At 44.2% G+C, this 19,715-nt stretch overlaps 1 protein-coding gene across 4 annotated transcripts; it reads right to left on the reverse strand.

Moving 5' to 3' along the window:
- Positions 1-732: 732 nt before the first annotated feature.
- GEM (GTP binding protein overexpressed in skeletal muscle) lies at positions 733-13,879 on the reverse strand. Of its 4 annotated transcripts, none has more exons than XM_004047312.4 (5): positions 13,702-13,879; positions 11,660-11,999; positions 4,507-4,583; positions 3,499-3,703; positions 733-2,067 (listed from the first exon to the last, which is right to left on the reverse strand). In XM_004047312.4, the coding sequence occupies exons 2-5, from the start codon at positions 11,988-11,990 to the stop codon at positions 1,790-1,792; spliced, it is 891 nt and encodes a 296-aa protein (XP_004047360.1). In that variant the 5' UTR covers positions 11,991-11,999; positions 13,702-13,879; the 3' UTR covers positions 733-1,789. The 4 variants fall into 4 exon arrangements, with proteins under 4 accessions (XP_004047360.1, XP_004047359.1, XP_063565443.1 ...); XM_004047311.4 differs by having other exon boundaries at positions 13,587-13,855; XM_063709373.1 differs by having other exon boundaries at positions 733-2,064; positions 13,702-13,844.
- Positions 13,880-19,715: the final 5,836 nt, after the last annotated feature.

Raw genomic sequence — 19,715 nt, forward strand, 5'->3', positions numbered from 1 at the left:
CCACTGCACTCCAGCCTGGGTGACACAGTGACTCCGTCTCAAGAAAACAACAACTGTGTAGCTTTAGGGAATGTCTGAAGTCCCATGATTGTCACCATCAGTGTGTGTCTCACTACAAACTCAAAAAGCTAGGGAGAAGAGAGTGAAATAGGGTGCATATAGGGCCAGAGAAGATGTGAAGGGAGAACACCAGGAAGTTCCATTCCAGCAAAAGGGCTGCATATGGCCGCTAGATAGATGCCAAGTGATTGTCAAGCCATATTAATGTCAGAGAGGAGAATTTGGTGAAAGCTTTGCCTGGCTAGATCTCAGGCTGGAAATCACTAGTTTCCTTTATTTTATTTCCCCCTAATCCTTTATAACTTCCTCTAATGCCTTAGTCAAGCTTAAGACCATGAGCCTCCAGGGAGCAAAGTGAAGCCCATCTGTTCAGTCAGGCATTTGCCAGACCAAAGTAAAAGGTCAATCTGGCTTTTCCTATAACAGCATTGAGATGACCCCAAATACTTCCCAATGGTATCAGCCAAAAATAACTTTGCATTACCGTGAATCGTGATTTCAAAGCAGAGATGTCAGGGATATCCTTAAAAATGGATAATGACTGGGCTATTGCTAGTGAGAAAAAGAAAGAAAACAATAGGCATATGTCTCTTTGGAATGTGCTTGCTCTAAAGGCTGTATAAAAATAATCCTAATCATCTTGTTTGGGGAGGAAAATCAATCAAGAATGCCTTTTTTCAAATATTTTATTTCTTTTATTATAAGACATATAGGTAAAAACTTGCATATTTTGAAAAAGATAGAAAATGGTAATAAAATGGATATTTTTCTTATTAAGAAATATGTTCATAAATATGCTTTATCAAATGTTAAAATGGTTATTTTGCAAAATAATAATAAATAGAGCAGAGCTGTGACATACAAGGGTCAACCAAAGTACTGGAAGTTTTTATGCTATATGTTTTATAAAAATTCAGACTTCTGATTATACATTAAAAATTGACATTTTGCACTACAGGGTATCAATAATTCTGATTTTAAAAATATTTTTATGATGGCTCCATGAATTCAAAAATAATAAAACATAAAAGGTGGTTTGACTAAATAGAATCTGATTCAAATAATTTCCCCCTAAATAAGAAATTGTAAGATATAATTTTTGAGCCTATAAGGGATACATGTATCAGTTCCCAATTCTATATGTCTCGGTGGGCATTGAACAAAAATTGTTTGCTAAGCCTTTGTTTCCAGCAAGGTCCACATCATTTCTTTTCACAGTTTGATGGAGCAATAATAGTCACGATTCTGATGAGCCTAGTTCTACAATTCTAGCTCCATGGATCTTAGATTCGTAGAAAGTTTTCCCTCCTTTGAAGAAACTCATTGACAGCTTTCTTATATTTGTTTATGACTCATTGGCCTCAAAGTCACATATCAGAACACTGGGAAAAATTTTTAATGACGAAAAGTTCTTGTTCTAGGCATTCTTTGTAAGCTTTACTTCTCTACTATCCAAAAGAGAAGAAACACATGTGAACACCAAACACATCCTCCAAAGAGTCTTGGGTGTTCAAATAGCAAGGTCAGGCTTTTCCTGGAAATAAATACTGACTTTTTACAAAAATCTTTCATTTCCCATGCATCACGTTGCCCACAAGGCTAATACGCTAGCTCCCTGCTACAATGGGGGAAACCACATCTAACTTAAGTATTCAATCTAATATAGATTATTGGTCCCAATGGCCTTCAACAACGGCCATCAAAGGGACATCTGGGTGACCCTGGGTTCCTAGAGTACAGAGAGGTCATGGCAGGATTTGGACTTGAGCTTGAAGGCCATATTCTTGTTGTTTTTGGCCACGATCTTGCCCCAGAAGCGCCTGGCTTTCCTGGGCATGCTCTCCTTCCTTTTCTGGTAGGCCAGCCGCCGTTCATTCTTCTCCTTGCTGTCCCGCCGAAGGCGCACCTGTCGCACAATGCCCTCAAACAGCTCCTTCACGTTGTGCTGGACAGCTGCAGAGGTCTCGATGAACTTGCAGTCAAACACCACTGCACAGGCTCTCCCTTCTGGGAAGGAAAGAAAGAGGTCAGAGGGACCGCAGAGCACAGTCCCACATAGCACACAGTCAAGCTGGATGGTTCTTCGAGGTAACACTAAGTCAGCTGTATATGCAGTGGATAGAGGATGCTGCTGCGGCACGGGCCCTCCCAGGGCATGAATAGAAAATGTCTCACTGGAGGGTCCCTGGAAGTAAGGGAGATGGGCTTTAGATCTGATCCCCCATAAATTCACTGTCTGAAGGTCCCATTTCATCAAATATAGTGATATTAGTTATAACAGTAAAATCCATACCCTTAATTTACTGCTGACTTACAATGTGCCAAGAGCAAGGCTAAGTTCTTTATAAACACTGTTTTCAATGTCCACAACAATCTTGGAAAATACATTATTATCCCTGTCAAATAAATGAAGAAACCGAGGGGAGTCTCCTCTGCAGGTGAAGTTCACACAGCCTGTAAGTGGCAGTGAAGCCAGGTCTGCTCAGTTCTCAAGCCCATACTCAACTCTTTCCCCTGACCCAGTTTCCAGAATTGGAAATAAGAATTCTACTGCTTAGCTTTCCTCTCTTTTAAAATAAAAATAAAAATAAAGCAATAATGAGATATCTTTGGAAAAAATTGAGAATTTTACAAATGTGTAATACAGTTAAATTATACAAGCTTTTCTGGGACAGTCTCAATTTCAAGTATTTCATTGCGTTCAATGACCATGCATCAAGTTTTGGTTTGGAAAAAAAATGATTACTGTAGACAGTCGTGTCCTAGTAGGAAGACATTCCCAAACTAGTGTGTACATTGTCTTTATCAGGTGTCTTTCCTCCTGAGCAGGGCCTGGCAATGTAGTATTTTAGTTTTATAATTGTACCAGGGATCAAATCTGAATTAGGCCAGTAAAATCTCAAGGGCTATAAAAGTACCTGGGTGCCCACTCAGCAGATAGAGATTTTCCCTGAGCTAAGTATGAAGAAGAATATGTGACCCATCAGACTGATGCCTCAAATGAAATTTCAGAAGCCAGGGATGGGGAGTAGGAGAGCAGGACAGTGTTTCTAGGGCTCACAGGAACCAGAGTCAGCCGGAGTAGAATTCTTTTTCCTCAATGAAACTCTTTCTCACAGTTCCCCTAAATCAGAGTTCCCTATCCTCCTTGCATGAAGATGCTACTTTCATTTCCCTGTACTCTCGGGAATTCCAGGAAACTCCTTAAAAGCGGGAGTATTAGTATCCTGCAGGTAGACCAGATGGACAAGGGAGAACAACTAGTGTGGAGGAGACCCACTAGGACTGTAGGAGTCTGAGAAACACACCTAAAATTTCATATAGCATCTTAATGAGTTCCTAGATCCAGCCTCGTGGAAGGAGGGAAGAACCCGTGTCTGAAGGAAAACACATGTGATCCAGCGATTGTTTCTACAGTATTGGCTCTGCTCCTCTTACCTGATACAGACACTTCCCGGCACCGCACTAAGTCACTTTTGTTGCCAACCAAAATTATGGGAATGTCCTCTGTCTGCCGGGCCCTGCGGAGCTGGATTCGCAGCTCAGATGCCTTCTCGAAGCTCGCTCGGTCTGTGATTGAGTAGACAATCAGGTATGCGTCCCCGACCTGCATGCAGTGGTCATGGAGCCATTCATTTTCCCCCTAATGAAACAATAAGATCTTCTGTGAGTTCAGTTAGGCCTGGGGAATAAAGCATCAGTTTGCAAAGAAACAATATGTGTATCCTAAAGTACACTTGCTGATAGGAGAAAGGAAGAAAATCGCTTCCAACTCCCTAAAAGCATTGGTCTTCTATGCCTATAAGATGTCTGGTGGCTGTAAAGATTGCTAGCCTGTCCAGTATTTATGCCAAAAAGTTTTCACTTTTCAGTATCTTCTACAGCTTGATTTGATAAATTACACAACGACTCTGCCAAACAGCATTTCCAATTTCTATTTAATCTACCAAAAATGAGCCTTTTCTGACTTCCCAAAAACTCCCTTTTGCCTTTTCCAAGTGATGAGATTAAGAACACTTTTGTGGGACTAGGAGGGTTTTCAATTAACAGAAGTCTAGCACATAGGTTCTGAAGCTTTTTAAAGTCTTTAAAAAGCCAATGTTGAAGACTGGTATTGAGAATCTCAACTTCATATGAGATGGATGTATGTTATTTAAAATAACAGTCCATGCCTGTTTGTATTTTCCCTAAAACAAATAAACTTTTTGGGTGTGTTTTTTAATAGAACTAAAGGCAAGTCACTACAACTTGCTTGTTATTCAGAACTCATCTGTGAACGACCTGTTCCTTAGAACAGTCTCATTCTTCAGAAGTATGCTTTTAATCAAGAAAATGAGCCCACCTCATCTGGAGCACCTACTATATAGGACAAGGTCACCCTTGCACCAAACAGCTTGTTGAAAGGAAAGCCCTGAAGGAATTTAGACAGCTACAGGCTCTGCATACCTTATTTTCCCACATATCCAGGAGTATAATCGTCGCACTTTCCCCGTCAACCATCAGGGTTCGTTCATATGTATCTTCTAGAAAAGAAAGAACAAAGATATTGGAGTCAGGCGAATATGCAACACTTCTCCATAAGAGGGTCAGGTAGAAAATTGTGCTAGAACATAAACTTACTAAATATGTAATTAATTATGTAAGTATACAGATATTTTCAAAGGCAAATTACTATTTTTTGTCACCTTCAACAACATTCTACATATAATTCCTCCAGTCCTCATCCAGCAGAACGTCTCTCTCGACCATGTATCACTAAACCACATGGAGTAAAAGGCATTTGTTTGCATCATTCCTGGACCTTTTGTATGGCAAAATCATTTGTGAGGATAAACTTACTTAAGAGCTTTTGACTCAGATTCAATGGTTAATGCTATGAGGAAACATTAACCGCCCAGTGAAACTGTAAGCCACATTTTCATAAGTCCATTGTACCTTTCAGTGGGTAGTTACTGAATACTCACTAGCAACTTCAGGAGCTTTGGGCTCAGAGACATTGCTCCTCTTTGGACAAGTGCAAGAATGAATCTTGAGACTCTCTCTGTTTTGGCTGTAGTTTTCTTCCTTTTTTAAAAAAAAATGCTGTTCCCTAGGAATAAATGGGCTTGTTTTTCCATCTTGAGTACAATAGAAATGCAGCCTCCAGCTCTACTTGGTAATGGAAACTTTCCTCCCTGCACTTGAGCCCAGATCGTGTGTAGGTGAACGGTGAACACAGTACAGTACAATGGGCCAAAGCAGTTCCAGCCTGGAAAATCCATGGGGGGCAGGTGTAGAAAAGGGGTACAGTGGGATTTTTGCAAGTGGGATTTCCCTCATCCCAATACCATTGAGCCCGTCCCCACTCTATTTTCACAATGAGGTTTCCTGTTCTGAATTTCATCTTTTGAAAATTATGACTTTCATAATGATTTATCATTTTTCTTCTGGTTCTTTTTGTCTAGAATCTTTTCCCTCAAATACCCACAAGGCCTGTTTCCTTACCTCCCTCTGGGGGAGGTGCTTCCTGGCCATCCATTTAAAATTGCAACACTTCTATCCCACAATATTCCTTCTCTGCTTTATGTTTCTCCATCTCACTTATTGCCACCTAACATACAACACATTTAACTTACTTATTCTATTATTTTCTGTCCCTCCTGCCCCTCTCGTAATGTTAGAGCAGACATTTGCATCTATGCTGTTTACTGTGTCCCCCAGCACATTGGTACATTGCTGGTGCACAATAAAGTTTGTACAGTGAACGAATGATAAATATAGCATTGTGGCTGTGAAAACAAGCAAACCTGAATTCAAATCCAGGTGCCATCCCTTATGAACTCTGGGGGTCTACGCAACTTAGGCTCTCTGAGCCTCAGTTTTCTTCATCTGTGCAATGGGATTGATAATAGTACTCACACCTTAGGGCTATGTGACAATTACCTACATTAAGCCTGGGCACAAAGTAGAAACTCAGTCAGTGTTAGCCATTATCACTTCTTCAGGTGAAGGAAGCTGGTTCTTGTCATACTCAGCACTTCCTCACTACAGATAAATCCTAGCTTAAGAGAGCTACGTTGGAACCAGGGCACTTCTTGTTTTACAATAGCAAGCGGTTTATGAAAAACACTGCTCCTGGTTTAATGCTTCATCATCTAAGAACTGGAATCAGGAGAGGTTTCCCTTCCTTAAAGAAGGAAAACTTGGACAAATAAGAAGAGAGTTAACCAGGCATGGCCCTGTCTTTCTGTGAGTTTCCCCACCTCCCACAGCGTCATTCTTCTAATCAGTAAGTGCTTGCCCTTGGGGAATTAAAACTCCGTCTCGCCCATCGTGTGCCTGCTCACAATATGCAGAAGGAATGAGATCACAGTGGGACTATTTGGATTACCGGGGGTAGAACCTCACAACCTCAACATGCAAATCAGACAACGCAAGGGAGACTGTCAGAGCCTGAGCAGCACAGAACGGGGATGGCCTGACTGCTGCTTCCCACCACAGGGTTCTTAGCTCTTCTCTAAAACCCCTCCCTGCACTCAGACAACTCCTTCAATGATGGAGGAACTTTCTCAGCCCACCACTCAGGTACAGGGGACTCGCTTGAGTGCCCAGTCATTCAAATAGAAACATACTGTGTTCCAATCGCTGACGGAAAAGGAAAACCCAACTTTCTCCTGGCTTAAGAGATATCAGAACAAGTCTAGAGAAAAAGTGGACTAAGGATCACAGCCATGAAAGTAAAAACACGATGCTTTCCCGTTCTAGAAGCTTCCTGACAGGATCATTCTGTCTGATCTTACCTTTGCCTGAAAATTACTGTGTTGGAGGCCTGGGAGGCTAAAACAATCCATCTCCTCCCTGCTCAGCACGTGTGCTCCCCCCTTTACCCCCCACCCCAGTACATGAGTTTAGATACGGCCTCTGGCTGTGTGCACCAGGACCCTTCCAGCACACATGGCATCCCGACTGAAGGCTCTCCCCTAACCAGGTGCAAGCCTGGGAGTAACCAGAGCTCCAGGTTTCTCTTCATCTAAGTTGCTCAGCTCATCTTTTATCCTTTTCAAGTGCTAATCAGGTGAGAAGAAGGGAAGGAAAAGAATATACCAGACTCTAGGAGAGCTCTTTGAAATCTGCTTCCAGTAAAGGTGTGGAGAAAGGTTTGGATACTGATTAGTCTCCGTGAGGCTTTTCCGTAATCTGGGTCTGGAGACACCCCTACTTCTCCAGCGCACTGGAAGAAAGCTGGGGTGTCTGTGCACACTCTATGTAGCAAAAGAACTCATGCTGATGGGGACAGACAGAGGTTCTATAAGGGGTGATGGTGGTCAGTAGCCACTTTCTCTAGACCAGTTTGTCTTTCCTCATTTGATCCCCCTGACAGACTCTCTCCTTGACCGAACTTTAGTCAGGCTCCTCTGAATCCTCTTCTCTACCCGGCCTCTCCCTGGGCTTCCGTTTCCATCCTGGCAGAATTCAGCTTTAGCAAGAATCCTGCTAAGTCAGTTTAGTGAGAATCCCCCACCTTCAATATCTGATCAAATTCCTCACCCACCACCTCTGATAGTCTAAGTCCTTGGCCTGACTTCAGCAAGAATCCCCCCTAACCTTGACGTCTCCTCTTAGTAATTTTCCATCCTCTGACCCCCTCCCACCTGCTCCTTGGCCTGACTTCAGCAAGAATCCCCCTAACCTTGACATCTCCTCTTAGTAATTTTCTATCCTCTGACCCCCTCCCATCTGCTCCTTGGCCAAGTGCCCACTTTTTCTTCTTGTATTTGGAATTGAGCCCCATCTCTCCCCACTATTGGGATGCCTACTGCAATGGCCCTGAATAAAGTCTTCCTTACCATGTTAATAATTTTTTCATTAACACTCCTTGTGCTTGGAAGTGAGGCCCCTTCTGCCCAAGACTGGCTCAAGTGCTGTGTGTGTGTGAAACCCGCCCAAGTGTTCTCTCACTGCCAGAACTGACTCTTGCAGCACCTCTAAAGTTCTGAGACTCCAGCATCCCTCTCCCTGAAAACTTTCAACTGCTTCCAGCTTTCATAGCTCAGGGGATCCCAAGGAACCTCGGAAGAAATGCCTGCTCTACAAATACTGTCCTCTACTCTACTGGCCCCGGTCCCCTCTGGGCAGCTCCACGGGCCCCAGCCAACAGTGACCAAAGTGGACAGGGACCACAAGCAAGGAAACCACCACTTTTGAAAGATAAGCACATCAAAAGGAAATGGTAGATTCAGAATCAGCTCTAACTAATGCTCATTTCGTACTTACTATGTGCCAGGCACCATGCTCCATGCTCAACATGTTATATCCTTTAATCCTCGTAACACCCTATGAAGGAGGTATTACCCCAATTACACTAATGAGGCAGCTTGAGGAGGCTAAGTGGCGTGTCCAAGAGCACCCAGCCAAGTCAGTGTCAGAGCTGCGTCTAAACCCATTCATCAAACCCCAAGCCCAGTGAGACTTCTGTACTTTGCTGTATATGTGTGGTGTGCCTTCCCACCTAGCTCAGGGCTTCCAAATCCTAGTTGTCCCTAGGGTCCAGTTCAGAGACCATCTCTTCCATGAAGCTTTTATTTATTTTATTTATTTTATTTTATTTTAATTTTATTTTATTTTATTTCATTTTTGAGATGGAGTTTCACTTTTGTTGCCCAGGCTGGAGTGCAATGGCGAGATCTCGACTCACTGCAACTCCACCTCCCAGATTCAAGTGACTCGCCTGCCTCAGCCTCCTGAGTAGCTGGGATTACAGGCACGTGCCACCACGCCCGGCTAATTTTTTGTAATTTTAGTAGAGATGGGGTTTTACCATGTTGGCCAGGCTGGTCTTGGACTCCTGACCTCAGGTGATCCACCTGCCTCGGCCTCCCAAAGTGTTGGGATTACAGGCATGAGCCACCATGCCTGGCCAACCATGAAGCTCTTAAATCCACAGTCAGAGGTAATCTTTTTGCCTCGGAATTCCCACAGCACTCTCCTTACACCACTTTCAAGACATTTACCACATCCTATCTCAATTTCTACTTGGTGTATACATTATGCTCCATTGCATACTGTGAGCATCTCCGCAGAAGAAGCCCCATGACTCTTTGCACGTCCCCAGAGTGCCTCACCAAGCTCTGTGCTATACATTCAGTAACTTCTTAGGAATGAATGAATGAATGAATGGCATTCAGTGTATACAGAGAGTCATAAGATTACTGCAGTGTAACTGTAACAATATCCATCTTTATTAGGAGAAATCATTATGAGAATATTATGTCGATTTTTTTTCTTACAGTGAATGCTGATTTTTTAAAAAAAAATGTAGGGGTGTGCCTTAGAAAACCTTCCTCTTGGGAAACAAAGCCAACTAGTGATTCCAGCAGGTCCTACAGATTCTCTGTGTAAGAAGCTAGGGAAAGGATTCCCTTTCTCTCATGATTGAACCCAAATCCTGTGTCTTTTCATGGTCCCCTGCAGCCCCAGGATCAGCCATATGCCTGATGCCCAATGTGCTGTCATATTGGGCATCTCTCTCTCTCTCTCTCTCTCTCAACAAAGAAGTTCCCAAAATATCTGGGAAGGCTACCTTTCCAAATTCCAGGTATGAGTCAGTCTTCTTAACATTTTATGCCTATGGGAATATTACCCTCTGGATACATACAACTCCATTCTAATGGACAAACATTTTTGAAAGTCTACTATCCACTTACTTTTTTCAATTCTTCCCTCTTAAAAACAAAAAACAACTCCCAGTCCATCTCTTCCTTATGTCAATGCCCAAAGCACTGTATTGTTACTGCTTAAAGTATTAGTTAATGTGACCCTGCTCTGCAACATAGCAACTGACACTTAGCTCATTACTAGGGGGCACGGTATACCTCATCCATCGCCTTGTATCCCAGAGCTTACGCCAGAGCCAGGTGTGTGGCTGATGCCCAATGCGCTGTCATACTTAGTATTTGGAAGCTAAATCCTGGGGCTGCAGGGGGCCATGAAAAGACACAGGATTTGGGTTCAATCACAACTAGATTTGAATCCTGGTCATACCATGTACTAGTTTTTTCACCCTGGGAAAGTCACTTGACTTTGTAAGCCTCCATTTCTTCACCTGTCAAATAGGTATATTAATGCCAGATTGATTCAAGTATTATCAAAAATATGTGTGGGAAGTATTTAACACAGTGCCTGGCACATAGCAAGTTCCCCAGAAATGGTAAAATGAACTGAACTAAGATGATAAAATCCCAAATTCTAAATCCACCTTCCTTATTGGGTGATTCTGGATAAGGCTTTTGATCTCCCTGAGACTTAGTTTACTCATGAGTACAAGAACTTTGTGAAGACCAAAATAAACAGCAGCAAATATACGGCACCTAACAAAGTGCCTCTCCCATTGCAAACATTCACTCTAAATGTTAGCCCCTTCCTCCCGTTTCTCTTTCCTAGCAAGTCACCTGGCAGCCTTTACAAAGAAAGAGGGAATCAATTGTACAACACTGGCCCTATTTCTCCCTTTACTCTTGTGAGATTCCAGGAGCGAGGAGAGAAATCGATGTTACATCAATGAGTCATTATTTATAGCCCAGTTCCTGAGCTGCCTCATGAAGCAGTGAACTCCTTGACACTGAGACAATCAAGAAGAATAAAACCTCCAGATGAGATGGGCTGTGGGTAGTGAGGAATAACATTAATATGCATCAATGCAGGCGAGAACTGACTCATCGCTAAGACACCTCCCTACTCTGTGATTCAGTTGTGAGTCGCGACAGAACACAGACCATGTGACTTGGGGAAACACTGAGCAGTGCTTCCTTTATTTCCGTAGCTGCAAATAGGGACATATACCTACCCTGGTCGCATACGCTCAGACTGAAGCTGTGGCTGAAAGACACTTTATGGATGGCATTGGCTATCAGGATCCTCATATTACTTACTTAGCAGAACATAGGGCTGTGCTTTACCCCTAGCTGAAGAATACATGCATTTTGAGATAATGTCACCTCAAAACAGTTTTGGAAATAGGCCAGGCTCCAATCAATAAATAGATGAAATTGTACAGGGAAAATTGTCTTGAAAAGCTGTCAGACTCTATAGAAAGTTTCACTGTTATACTTCACATTTTAAAAAATTATTATACTATTTCAAATACAGATTTTGAACTATTTAACACCCATAAAAGTTTCTAATATCGGTGGAAGCAAACTGAGCGAGCCATCCTAACAGCTTTTCCAACTGGCTTGTTTTAGGTATAACCATGGAAAAAGGCTGTGTCTATACTGAGTTCTGGGAAGAATGTTCAAGTCAGAGTCAGCAGAAGTCAAGTGGGGCACTGACCCTCTGGCTCTGCCCTCTCTAATCAGCCTTCCCCAACCCATTTAGAATTGGAATCTGAAGAATTCCCTTTCTGGCCCAGGTTCAACAGATTTTGGTCCTGTCTACAAGCATTTTCATTTTCTTGCCCCGAAAGCCTGTGCTTGGGCTTTTCTGGAGACCCAGCTCCCCCATCAATTGTCCAAAATGCCTAACTTCAGCTCCCAGCTCTGCAGGTAAATAAGTCACCCACCCTCACTCTTTCTTCCTGGGCCACCCCTGGTGGAAAGAAGCCCACTGGGGCTGGGACACCTACCTCCCAGCACCTCGCAGTCGCTGTCCATGCTGTCATGCACACCCGCAAAGATGTTGGCCAGAGTGGACTTGCCCACCCCCTGCTCCCCTATGAGCACCACTCGGTAGTAGGTGTTCCCTGACTCAGAGGAGATGACTGAGTCTGTGGAGTCAGAGGACCAGCTTCGGCGGCAGTGGTCCTCAGGGGTAGCAGAATGGCGGTTGCGGTGGCTGTACTGGTGGGGCTCTTTCTGGACCATCAGATGCCTGCCATCGGCTGGGATGCTCCAGCGCTGCTGCTGCGGCTGCATGCCCACAGTGCCCTGGCGCATGGTGACATTATTCAGAGTCATTGTTGAGTCCTGGGGAGCAAAGCAGCCAAGATGGCAGCATTAGTAAGCAAGAGTGAGAGCTCCGCTCAAATACATGGTCAGTCATCAGTAATATTTTATTAGATGAGATGAGAAGCAAGTATCCCTAACATAAAGACCACCAATTAAACAGTCCCCCAAACCCCAACAAGACAGGCTTTCAACTGGACACACACACATACACACACGCTGCCCACACTGTCAGTAACCAGCTCCTCAGGCAGACTGTCATTTGCATGGGAAAACAAATACTGTTAACATCACCCACTGCCCATGGGCTTCCCCCTTCCTCAAAGCAGACTTGGATGAAAGAAGAGCTGCACTCAGAGCTGGCACAAAGGCAGCTGGAAAGAACCAGCAGCCTCCAAAGATGGCTTGAAAAGCAACAAGTTAATGTTGCTGGGGACCAGCTGGTCAGGTTAGCTGCTCTTGTCTAAACTTGGCTCTTAATTGCACCAGTGTCCAGCAGGTTTTGTGCCTCAGTGGGAAACACGTGGCAATGACATCACCCTCCCCTCCCCTGCCCACCGCAACCCTGGCTGGACTGGACAGGCACTTATTGGAACTTCCATGTTTAGTAAAGTTGCCTTGATGCTCTCCAGCTGCCTGGAGAGCATCCACCTGCCATTATTGGGGGTAGGGGGGAAATTTTCTGTTTAAAGTTTATGCCTCAGCTGTGCCCTCTTACCCACAGATGCCACTTTTAAAACATCCCGGCTCCAAACCTAGACACCCTGGCAGAGAAATGACCTGCTCATGTTCAGACCTATGAAATTTGCAGAGAAAGTGCCTCATTCTTAAAAAACCACATCCATTCTCAAGAGTTATTTAATTCAACTCAGATTCCTTTTTTGAGATAGGGTCTTGCTCTGTCACCCAGGCTGGAGTGCAGTGGCACGATCATAGCTCACTGTAGCTAGCCTCCAACTGCCAGGCTCAAGTGATCCTCCACTTCAGCCTCCCAAGTAGCTGGGACTACAGACCTGCACTACCACGTCCACTAGTTTTTTTATTTTTATTTTTATTTTTTGGTAGAGATGGTGGTCTCACTATGTTGCCCAGGCTGGTCTCGAACTCCTGGGGTCAAGTGATCCTCCTGCCTCGGCTTCCGAAAGTGCTGAGATCACAGGCCTGAGCCACTATTCTCAGACCCCCTTCTTGAAGCAAATCAGAAGGCTGAAGACTCCCCTAAATGATATTCAACAACTTCTCTACAACTTTCCCTTTGCAGACTGCCTCCCCTAGCCGGGAGGTCTGTTTTTCCGGCTACTGGTGACAAAGTATAAGTACTTACGTTGCAATCAGCAAGATGCACAAACACTCCTCTCCCACCCTCACCCCCACACTCCGTACCCCAACATCTCGCCACTAACCAGGACGACCAGCCGGTTTTTTAGTCTCAAAAGCAGCACCTCAGTTGGCAGACTTACATTCAAACAACAAATACATAAAGCATCATTAAGGGCTGCCCTCTCTGACCACTCGATCTGTAGGGGGATGTGACCCTTCTACCGAATTGAACTAAGGAACCTGCTGATGAGAAGCGACATCCTTTGCACGTGAAGCTCTGACCCCTACCAGAAAATCCCAGTGCTGAGCGCACGTTCCAGGGGTTCTTTTCTCAACTTCGAAAGTTCTGCGGGCTGGGGAACTCCCACTCTCTCCCTTCTCCGTCCCGGGCCGTCCCCCTTACTTGGCTCGGCCAGATCGGCGTCGGGGCGTCAGCGTATCGCGTGGGTCCGCGCTGGGATACCCGGGCCAACGAGCGGGGAGTGCTGCGCTGTGCCCGCCGTCCGTGCCCGCCGCCTACAGCCGCCGCGGCCGGGCGGTTTATAACCAGCCCAGCCGACCCGCCGCGGGGCTTTTCCGTGACGTCAGCGCCCCCGCCGGGAGGGGGCGGCTCTGCAGCAAACTCGGAGTTGCAGCCACTTGGCTAAATCAGTTACTCGCAGTCATGTGACCCCTTCTCTCTCCATTTAAAAAATAATGACAGTTCAGTCCTGGGCCTCCTTTATTTTGTTATTTTTTTTTTTTTTTTTTTTTTTTACCAGATGAACTCAGGAAAATGGAAAAATACACTAAGTGACACTTAATCGTCCTTCCCAGCAAAGCACTTGCGAGCTGTCGGGATAAAGGATGGAGGGAGAGGCAGGTTTGAGTTGAGAGCTCAGTTTTGCCAAGAAAACAGAGATCAACCTGGAATGCGCAGAGACTTTAGCCTCCAGGATGAGACTGCAGCCACCTTCAATAGCCAAGGCTTGTTTTAACCACATCTTCTGCAAGGAAGACAGCCTTGTCACCTTCTTCTGGATAGGGGGAAGCAGATGGAGCCCCACAAGGCTTTGTTTCCCTTCTCTGGCAAGGACCCAGAGAGAAGAGGCCAGAAAGAGGTGAGGAAAGAGGACAAGACCTTGAAAAGGGCAGTTTGGGAAAACAATTTAATTGAGGATCCAAGCAGATTGTGCTAAATATTGCTGGCCCTCCTGCTCTGGGCCAGAATGCTGAGGCTCCTCAAGCAGGGAATTTAATCAGCATCCCAATCAGCAGCATCTCTGTACCAGGCTCCCTGGCAAGGCTACGCCTTGGGCATGAGCCAATACAGCCTGGCCATGGGGAGGAGCACTGAGACCAAGTCCCCTGTAAGAGACTCCTGTGAACAAAGGGCACAGGATAATAACTACTACTACCATTTATTAAGTACCTCTGAGGACCTCTGCTTAGTAGGTACTGTTAGGCCTCCCGGGACCTTAATCCTTACTACACTTCTGCAAGGTGGCTCTATTGCTACCCTCATTGTATGGAGGAGGAAGATAACATAGGGCCAGAGAATTTGCCCAAGGTCACACCGCTGGTATAAGTGGCAGGGTCAGGACTCAAAGCCTGGTTTCTTGAGTCTCTGCACTGCACCACCAAGTGAAGGATTTCAATGACCTCTTTCTGGGGACATGGGTATTTCCCAGATGCTGTGTTTAGAGATGATGCTGGCCTCTCCAACATATCCACTTTTCCAGCCAGCTTCATCTCTGGGTTGGCTGGTGGCTCCGGGAAGCAGCCAAAGGCACCAGCATCTATTGAAGCAGCTGGACTCTGCTGTGATTAGAGCCGATTCACAGTTATCCTGCAGGCATTTATCTGCTTTGAGAATTAGCTACATGACCAGCTGCTGAGACCTGCCAGGTCCCAAGCTAGCAAAGGTGGAATCCACAGAGTAATGAAAACTTAGAATTCCTTTAGTCTCAGGTGTTGTGGCCCCAATCTCGTACTTATCTTATACATAAGAAACCTGAGACCCAGAGAGGAGATGACCGCTTAGGACATGACAGAACTGGAACTACAACCTGGGGATCATAATTCTCTGGATGCCCTTTGCTTCTGTCAAGTTTTTCTCCTGGGTTTAGCTGACAAGAAGTGGCTACAGATGTGGGGAAAGGAAAAGGGGAGGAGATGGGGGGTGGGGGAGATCATCTCCAAGAGTATATCACTGACTCCATTCTAAAACACATGTAATTGATGAATAATCCGTGTTTCAAAATGATCCATGCTTTTTCCATACTGACACTCCTACTCTGTCAACTGGTCTCAACAGAAACATCATAGGAGTAAAAACTAAGAAGAAATCAGTTTATAAGCATATGATATAGTTCCTCAGTTCTACTTTTGCCGATTGATAAGAATCTAATACTTCACATTTATAAGAACCTAATTCTGGCCAGGCACAGTGGCTCACGCCTGTAATCCTAGCACTTTGGGAGGCTGAGGCGGGTGGATCACGAGGTCAGGAGTTCGAGACCAGCCTGGCCAACGTAATGAAACCCTGTCTCTACTAAAAATACAAAAAAATAGCCAGGCGTGGTGGTGGATGCCTGTAATCCCAGCTACTCAGGAGGCTAAGGTGGGAGAATTGCTTGAACCTGGGAGGCAGAGGTTGCAGTGAGCCGAGATTGTGCCATTGCACTCCAGCCTGGGCGACACAGCAAGACTCCATCTCAAAACAAACAAACAAAACTAATTCCATACCTAGGCAATATCTACTATGAACTATTTGTCATTGGTATATGTGAAACATACAAAAGAAAATGAACTCCAGGGACTGGGGAATGGGAAGGGGCACACAGCAATGTTGTGCTTGGATAATAGAACAATTTTTGAATTTTTTAAACTGTCTGTCTCACAAGAAGCCACATGAACACAAACAAGAACACTACTTAAGAAGAGTCTTGACTAAGTGACAGTTAAGTTTGAGTAATTATTTAGAGAAAAATCATAGTTATACTTCACAAAAAGCACATCTGAGCGCCAAATCTCATCTAGCCAAGTCTCAGATCCCTCGACCAGGATTCCAGCTCACTGGGATCATCTTGAGGGTGTGGAGCTGGAGAGAAAAGGTAGAATCAGGGCATTTGGGTAAGTGGCAAGTTTTGAAGAGGAAAAATTGGCAGAAAGTTGTTTTTTGTTCTATGAATTATTCTCTCCATATTCTTTCTGCCAGCATTTGAAGGCTTCCTCAGTTTCTAGCTACAATGAGTAGCTCAAGAGTATAGCAAAGAGGCAGAATTCAAAGCAACAAAAATAACTCACATTTACTGACCAAAATGCATGCCTATCTCAGCTAATCCGCATCACCCCTACAGTTACCCATATTCTATGGGGAAAGGTGCTGAGGAATGAGGTTAAATAACCAGCCCAGGGTCACAGGGTGGTTAGGTGGCAGATCTGTACTCTCTGGGGCCACAGTCTTAACTGCTGTTCTATTTAGAGTAGGGGATATACGTCAGTCCTCATTCCCATACTGGCCCCACCTTGGCCTATCACCTTCCTAAAACCCTCAAAGGAGAAGTTTTTGTCTGATTGGCCAAAGCCCATGACCTTCACTGGGCCACCTGTTCCTAGTGGGCCGAGTTACTCTACTTAAAGGCATGAGCCATCCTTTCCTCTCTCTTTTCTCCACATCCCTGCCCTAGGGCAGAAGGTGAAGTTGGGATCTGTTTGGGGACTCTGCCTACTACTCTGCCACTGTCACTGTCACTTAGCATGTAGACTTGAGCAACCAGTTCCCATGATTTCAAATAGGATGAGAAAGGAAGGAAAGACGTAGGGAAAGAATAGGACCTTTGACCAGGGTTGTAAATAAGGGCATCTGGGACTTGCACAGACATTAAGATAATATTACTTTGAATACCATGTCTTGAAAACTCTAAAAGAGGAGAGATGATGGGTAGGCTCAGGATCTGTACATGCCTGGGTCCATTATACTATTCTAAAAGCTGTAATTCTATTCTAAAAGCAACAGAATCTAAAAGCAACAGAATCATCTATACTATAGACTTACTACAACCAAGGTCATGCTTGCCCAAGCCATCAAGTAAATGCTACTCAGTGGTAAAGGGGACATCATGCAAATGTTCTCCCTTTCCCAACAAGGAGGTAGATTATAGACTAAACACTGAGTAAGAGATAAATTAAATGGATTTTTTCCTATTATTTTTTAAATGTTTCTTTTTTTCTTTCTTTCTTTCTTTTTTTTGTATGTTTTTTGAGAGACAGAATCTTGCTATGTTGCCCAGGCTGGCCTCACCACTCCCAGGCTCAAGTGATCCTTCAGCTTCAGCCTCCTGAGTTACTGGGACTATAGGTGCTGGGCTCTGTTTTGCATTTTAATGCCTTTAGGCAAAGCATGCCGGCCAGTTTCCCACAATCCTTACTAATCCTTAATATATTCTACTCCAAGCAGTTTCTCTCATTTATACTATCTACCTGGCCCCTAAAGGCATTTGACTTTGGGATCTTTGCCTGGGCTGAAAGAAATGGTAGGGGATTTAACATCAGAAAAGGAGGTTCAAATCCAGGCCTTTCCTCTTATGCATGTGATGCTGGGGATGTCACCAAGCCCCAGAGGCCTTGGCTTCTGCTGTTCTGAGGACTAAAGAGCTACGGAATGTGGAAGTGCTTGTTAACCACGGAGCACTATGTCAATAAGAGTGATTATGATTATGACGCAGGAGCCAAGGATTGAAGCTTAGCCACCTGCCCTCGGTTTTGCTGCCTCTTAAGGCTCCAGCTAAATTAATCCAGCAGAATTCAAGACACATGGGGTGGAGGGAGGATGGGCGAGAAATATGCTCATATTAGATGTTACTAGGAAAATATCATTAGCAAGGAGGTTGTTGTAAACAAGAAGATGGAGGCCAAACACCCAGCACACATCATAGGTCTCCACCAGCCACAAAAACATTCAGGGGAGGAGCTGGGTGGGAAGCAATTTGCGAAGTGTCTGAGCACAAAAAGAACCACCCACCCACTTTGGGAAGTCTAAAGAAGGAAAGAATTACTATATGGAAAATCATTGCTTTAGAGAAGGGGGATAAAAAAGGCTTCAATCGCAAATTCAAGAGAGCCCTGATTACAAGAAAATAAAGACAGAAGAAAAGATGGCTAAGAATAACCTGTCAGCATCCAGAGGCCTGCGAGATCCAGATGGACAGCCCCTCCAGCTGCATCCTCCCCAGACCAGCCCCTAGCTTCTCATCAGACTCCTGCTGAGCAGATTGAATTTTCCATTGAAAAAATTCTTAGCTATCACCCCTCCTTCCCTCCATTGGCCCAGCCTGCTGCAGGCCTGGAGAGTGCCAGTGGCAGAGATAGCTAGAGCCCTTCCTTCTAAAAGCTTGCAGAGTAAGTACAGAATGTATCTTAGTAGGCTGGGAGGAGCCTCCTAAAGAAAGCAAATGTTTTCTTCCCAGGCTCCCTCCATCCATCCACATTCATTCATTAAACAACAGATAACTACTGAGAATCTACTTTATGTAAAGACCTGTTCTAAGGGTTAAGAATATGATCCTTACATTCACAGAACTTCTACTCTGGTAGGAGAAATAATAAATAAAGAAATAAAGTATCACCACGTTCAGTCATTCATGCACTCATTCTTTCTCTGAGCATGCTACCCTTTAGCCTCCATTTTCTCACCTGCAAATAGGGAATGATAATACTGAAAGGAAGTATAAAGTAGGGATTAAGGGCATACCCATTCAGAGGTCTGACAACACCCAGGTCAGTGAAAATGTAAAGAATGGAAGCTCTCATGCCCAGCAGGTGGGAGTGTAAGTTCGTAAGGCCACTTTGGAAATCAACTATTAACACCTAAGATGTGCATATCCTTTGAGATCCAGCAATTCCACTTCTAAATGTACATCTTATATGTTACATAAAAAACTAATACAAGGATGCTCATGAAAGCACTGTTTGCAATAGCAACAATCAGAAACCAACTAATGGCCATCAATGAATAAATGCATTGTGGTATATTTACACAATGAAATAGTATACAGCACTGAAAATGGATGAAGTAGATCTACTTGTATCAACAGAAGTAAATGTTGAGACCATATGGTAACTTGAAGAAGCAAACTGCAGGATATCAACAGGGTAATACACTATATAATTTTTAAATACCACACTAGTGTTTTATGGTTAAATACACAGTTAGTAAAAGGATAGAAACGAGGATGAGAAAAATAGACATCAACTTCAGAATAGAATTATCTCAAGTGAAGGAGGGGAATGACAATTAGATGGACAGAAGACTTCTCAAAAACAACCGAGAAGCCAGGAAATACTTGCATAATAAGATGACAGTGCTCAGTGAAAATAATTGTTAACGTGGAATTTTATGCCCAACTAAACTGTAGTTCAACAATGTGAGCTAAA

Source organism: Gorilla gorilla, chromosome 7, assembly GCF_029281585.2.
Source record: "Gorilla gorilla gorilla isolate KB3781 chromosome 7, NHGRI_mGorGor1-v2.1_pri, whole genome shotgun sequence".
Classification (NCBI taxonomy): domain Eukaryota; kingdom Metazoa; phylum Chordata; class Mammalia; order Primates; family Hominidae; genus Gorilla; species Gorilla gorilla.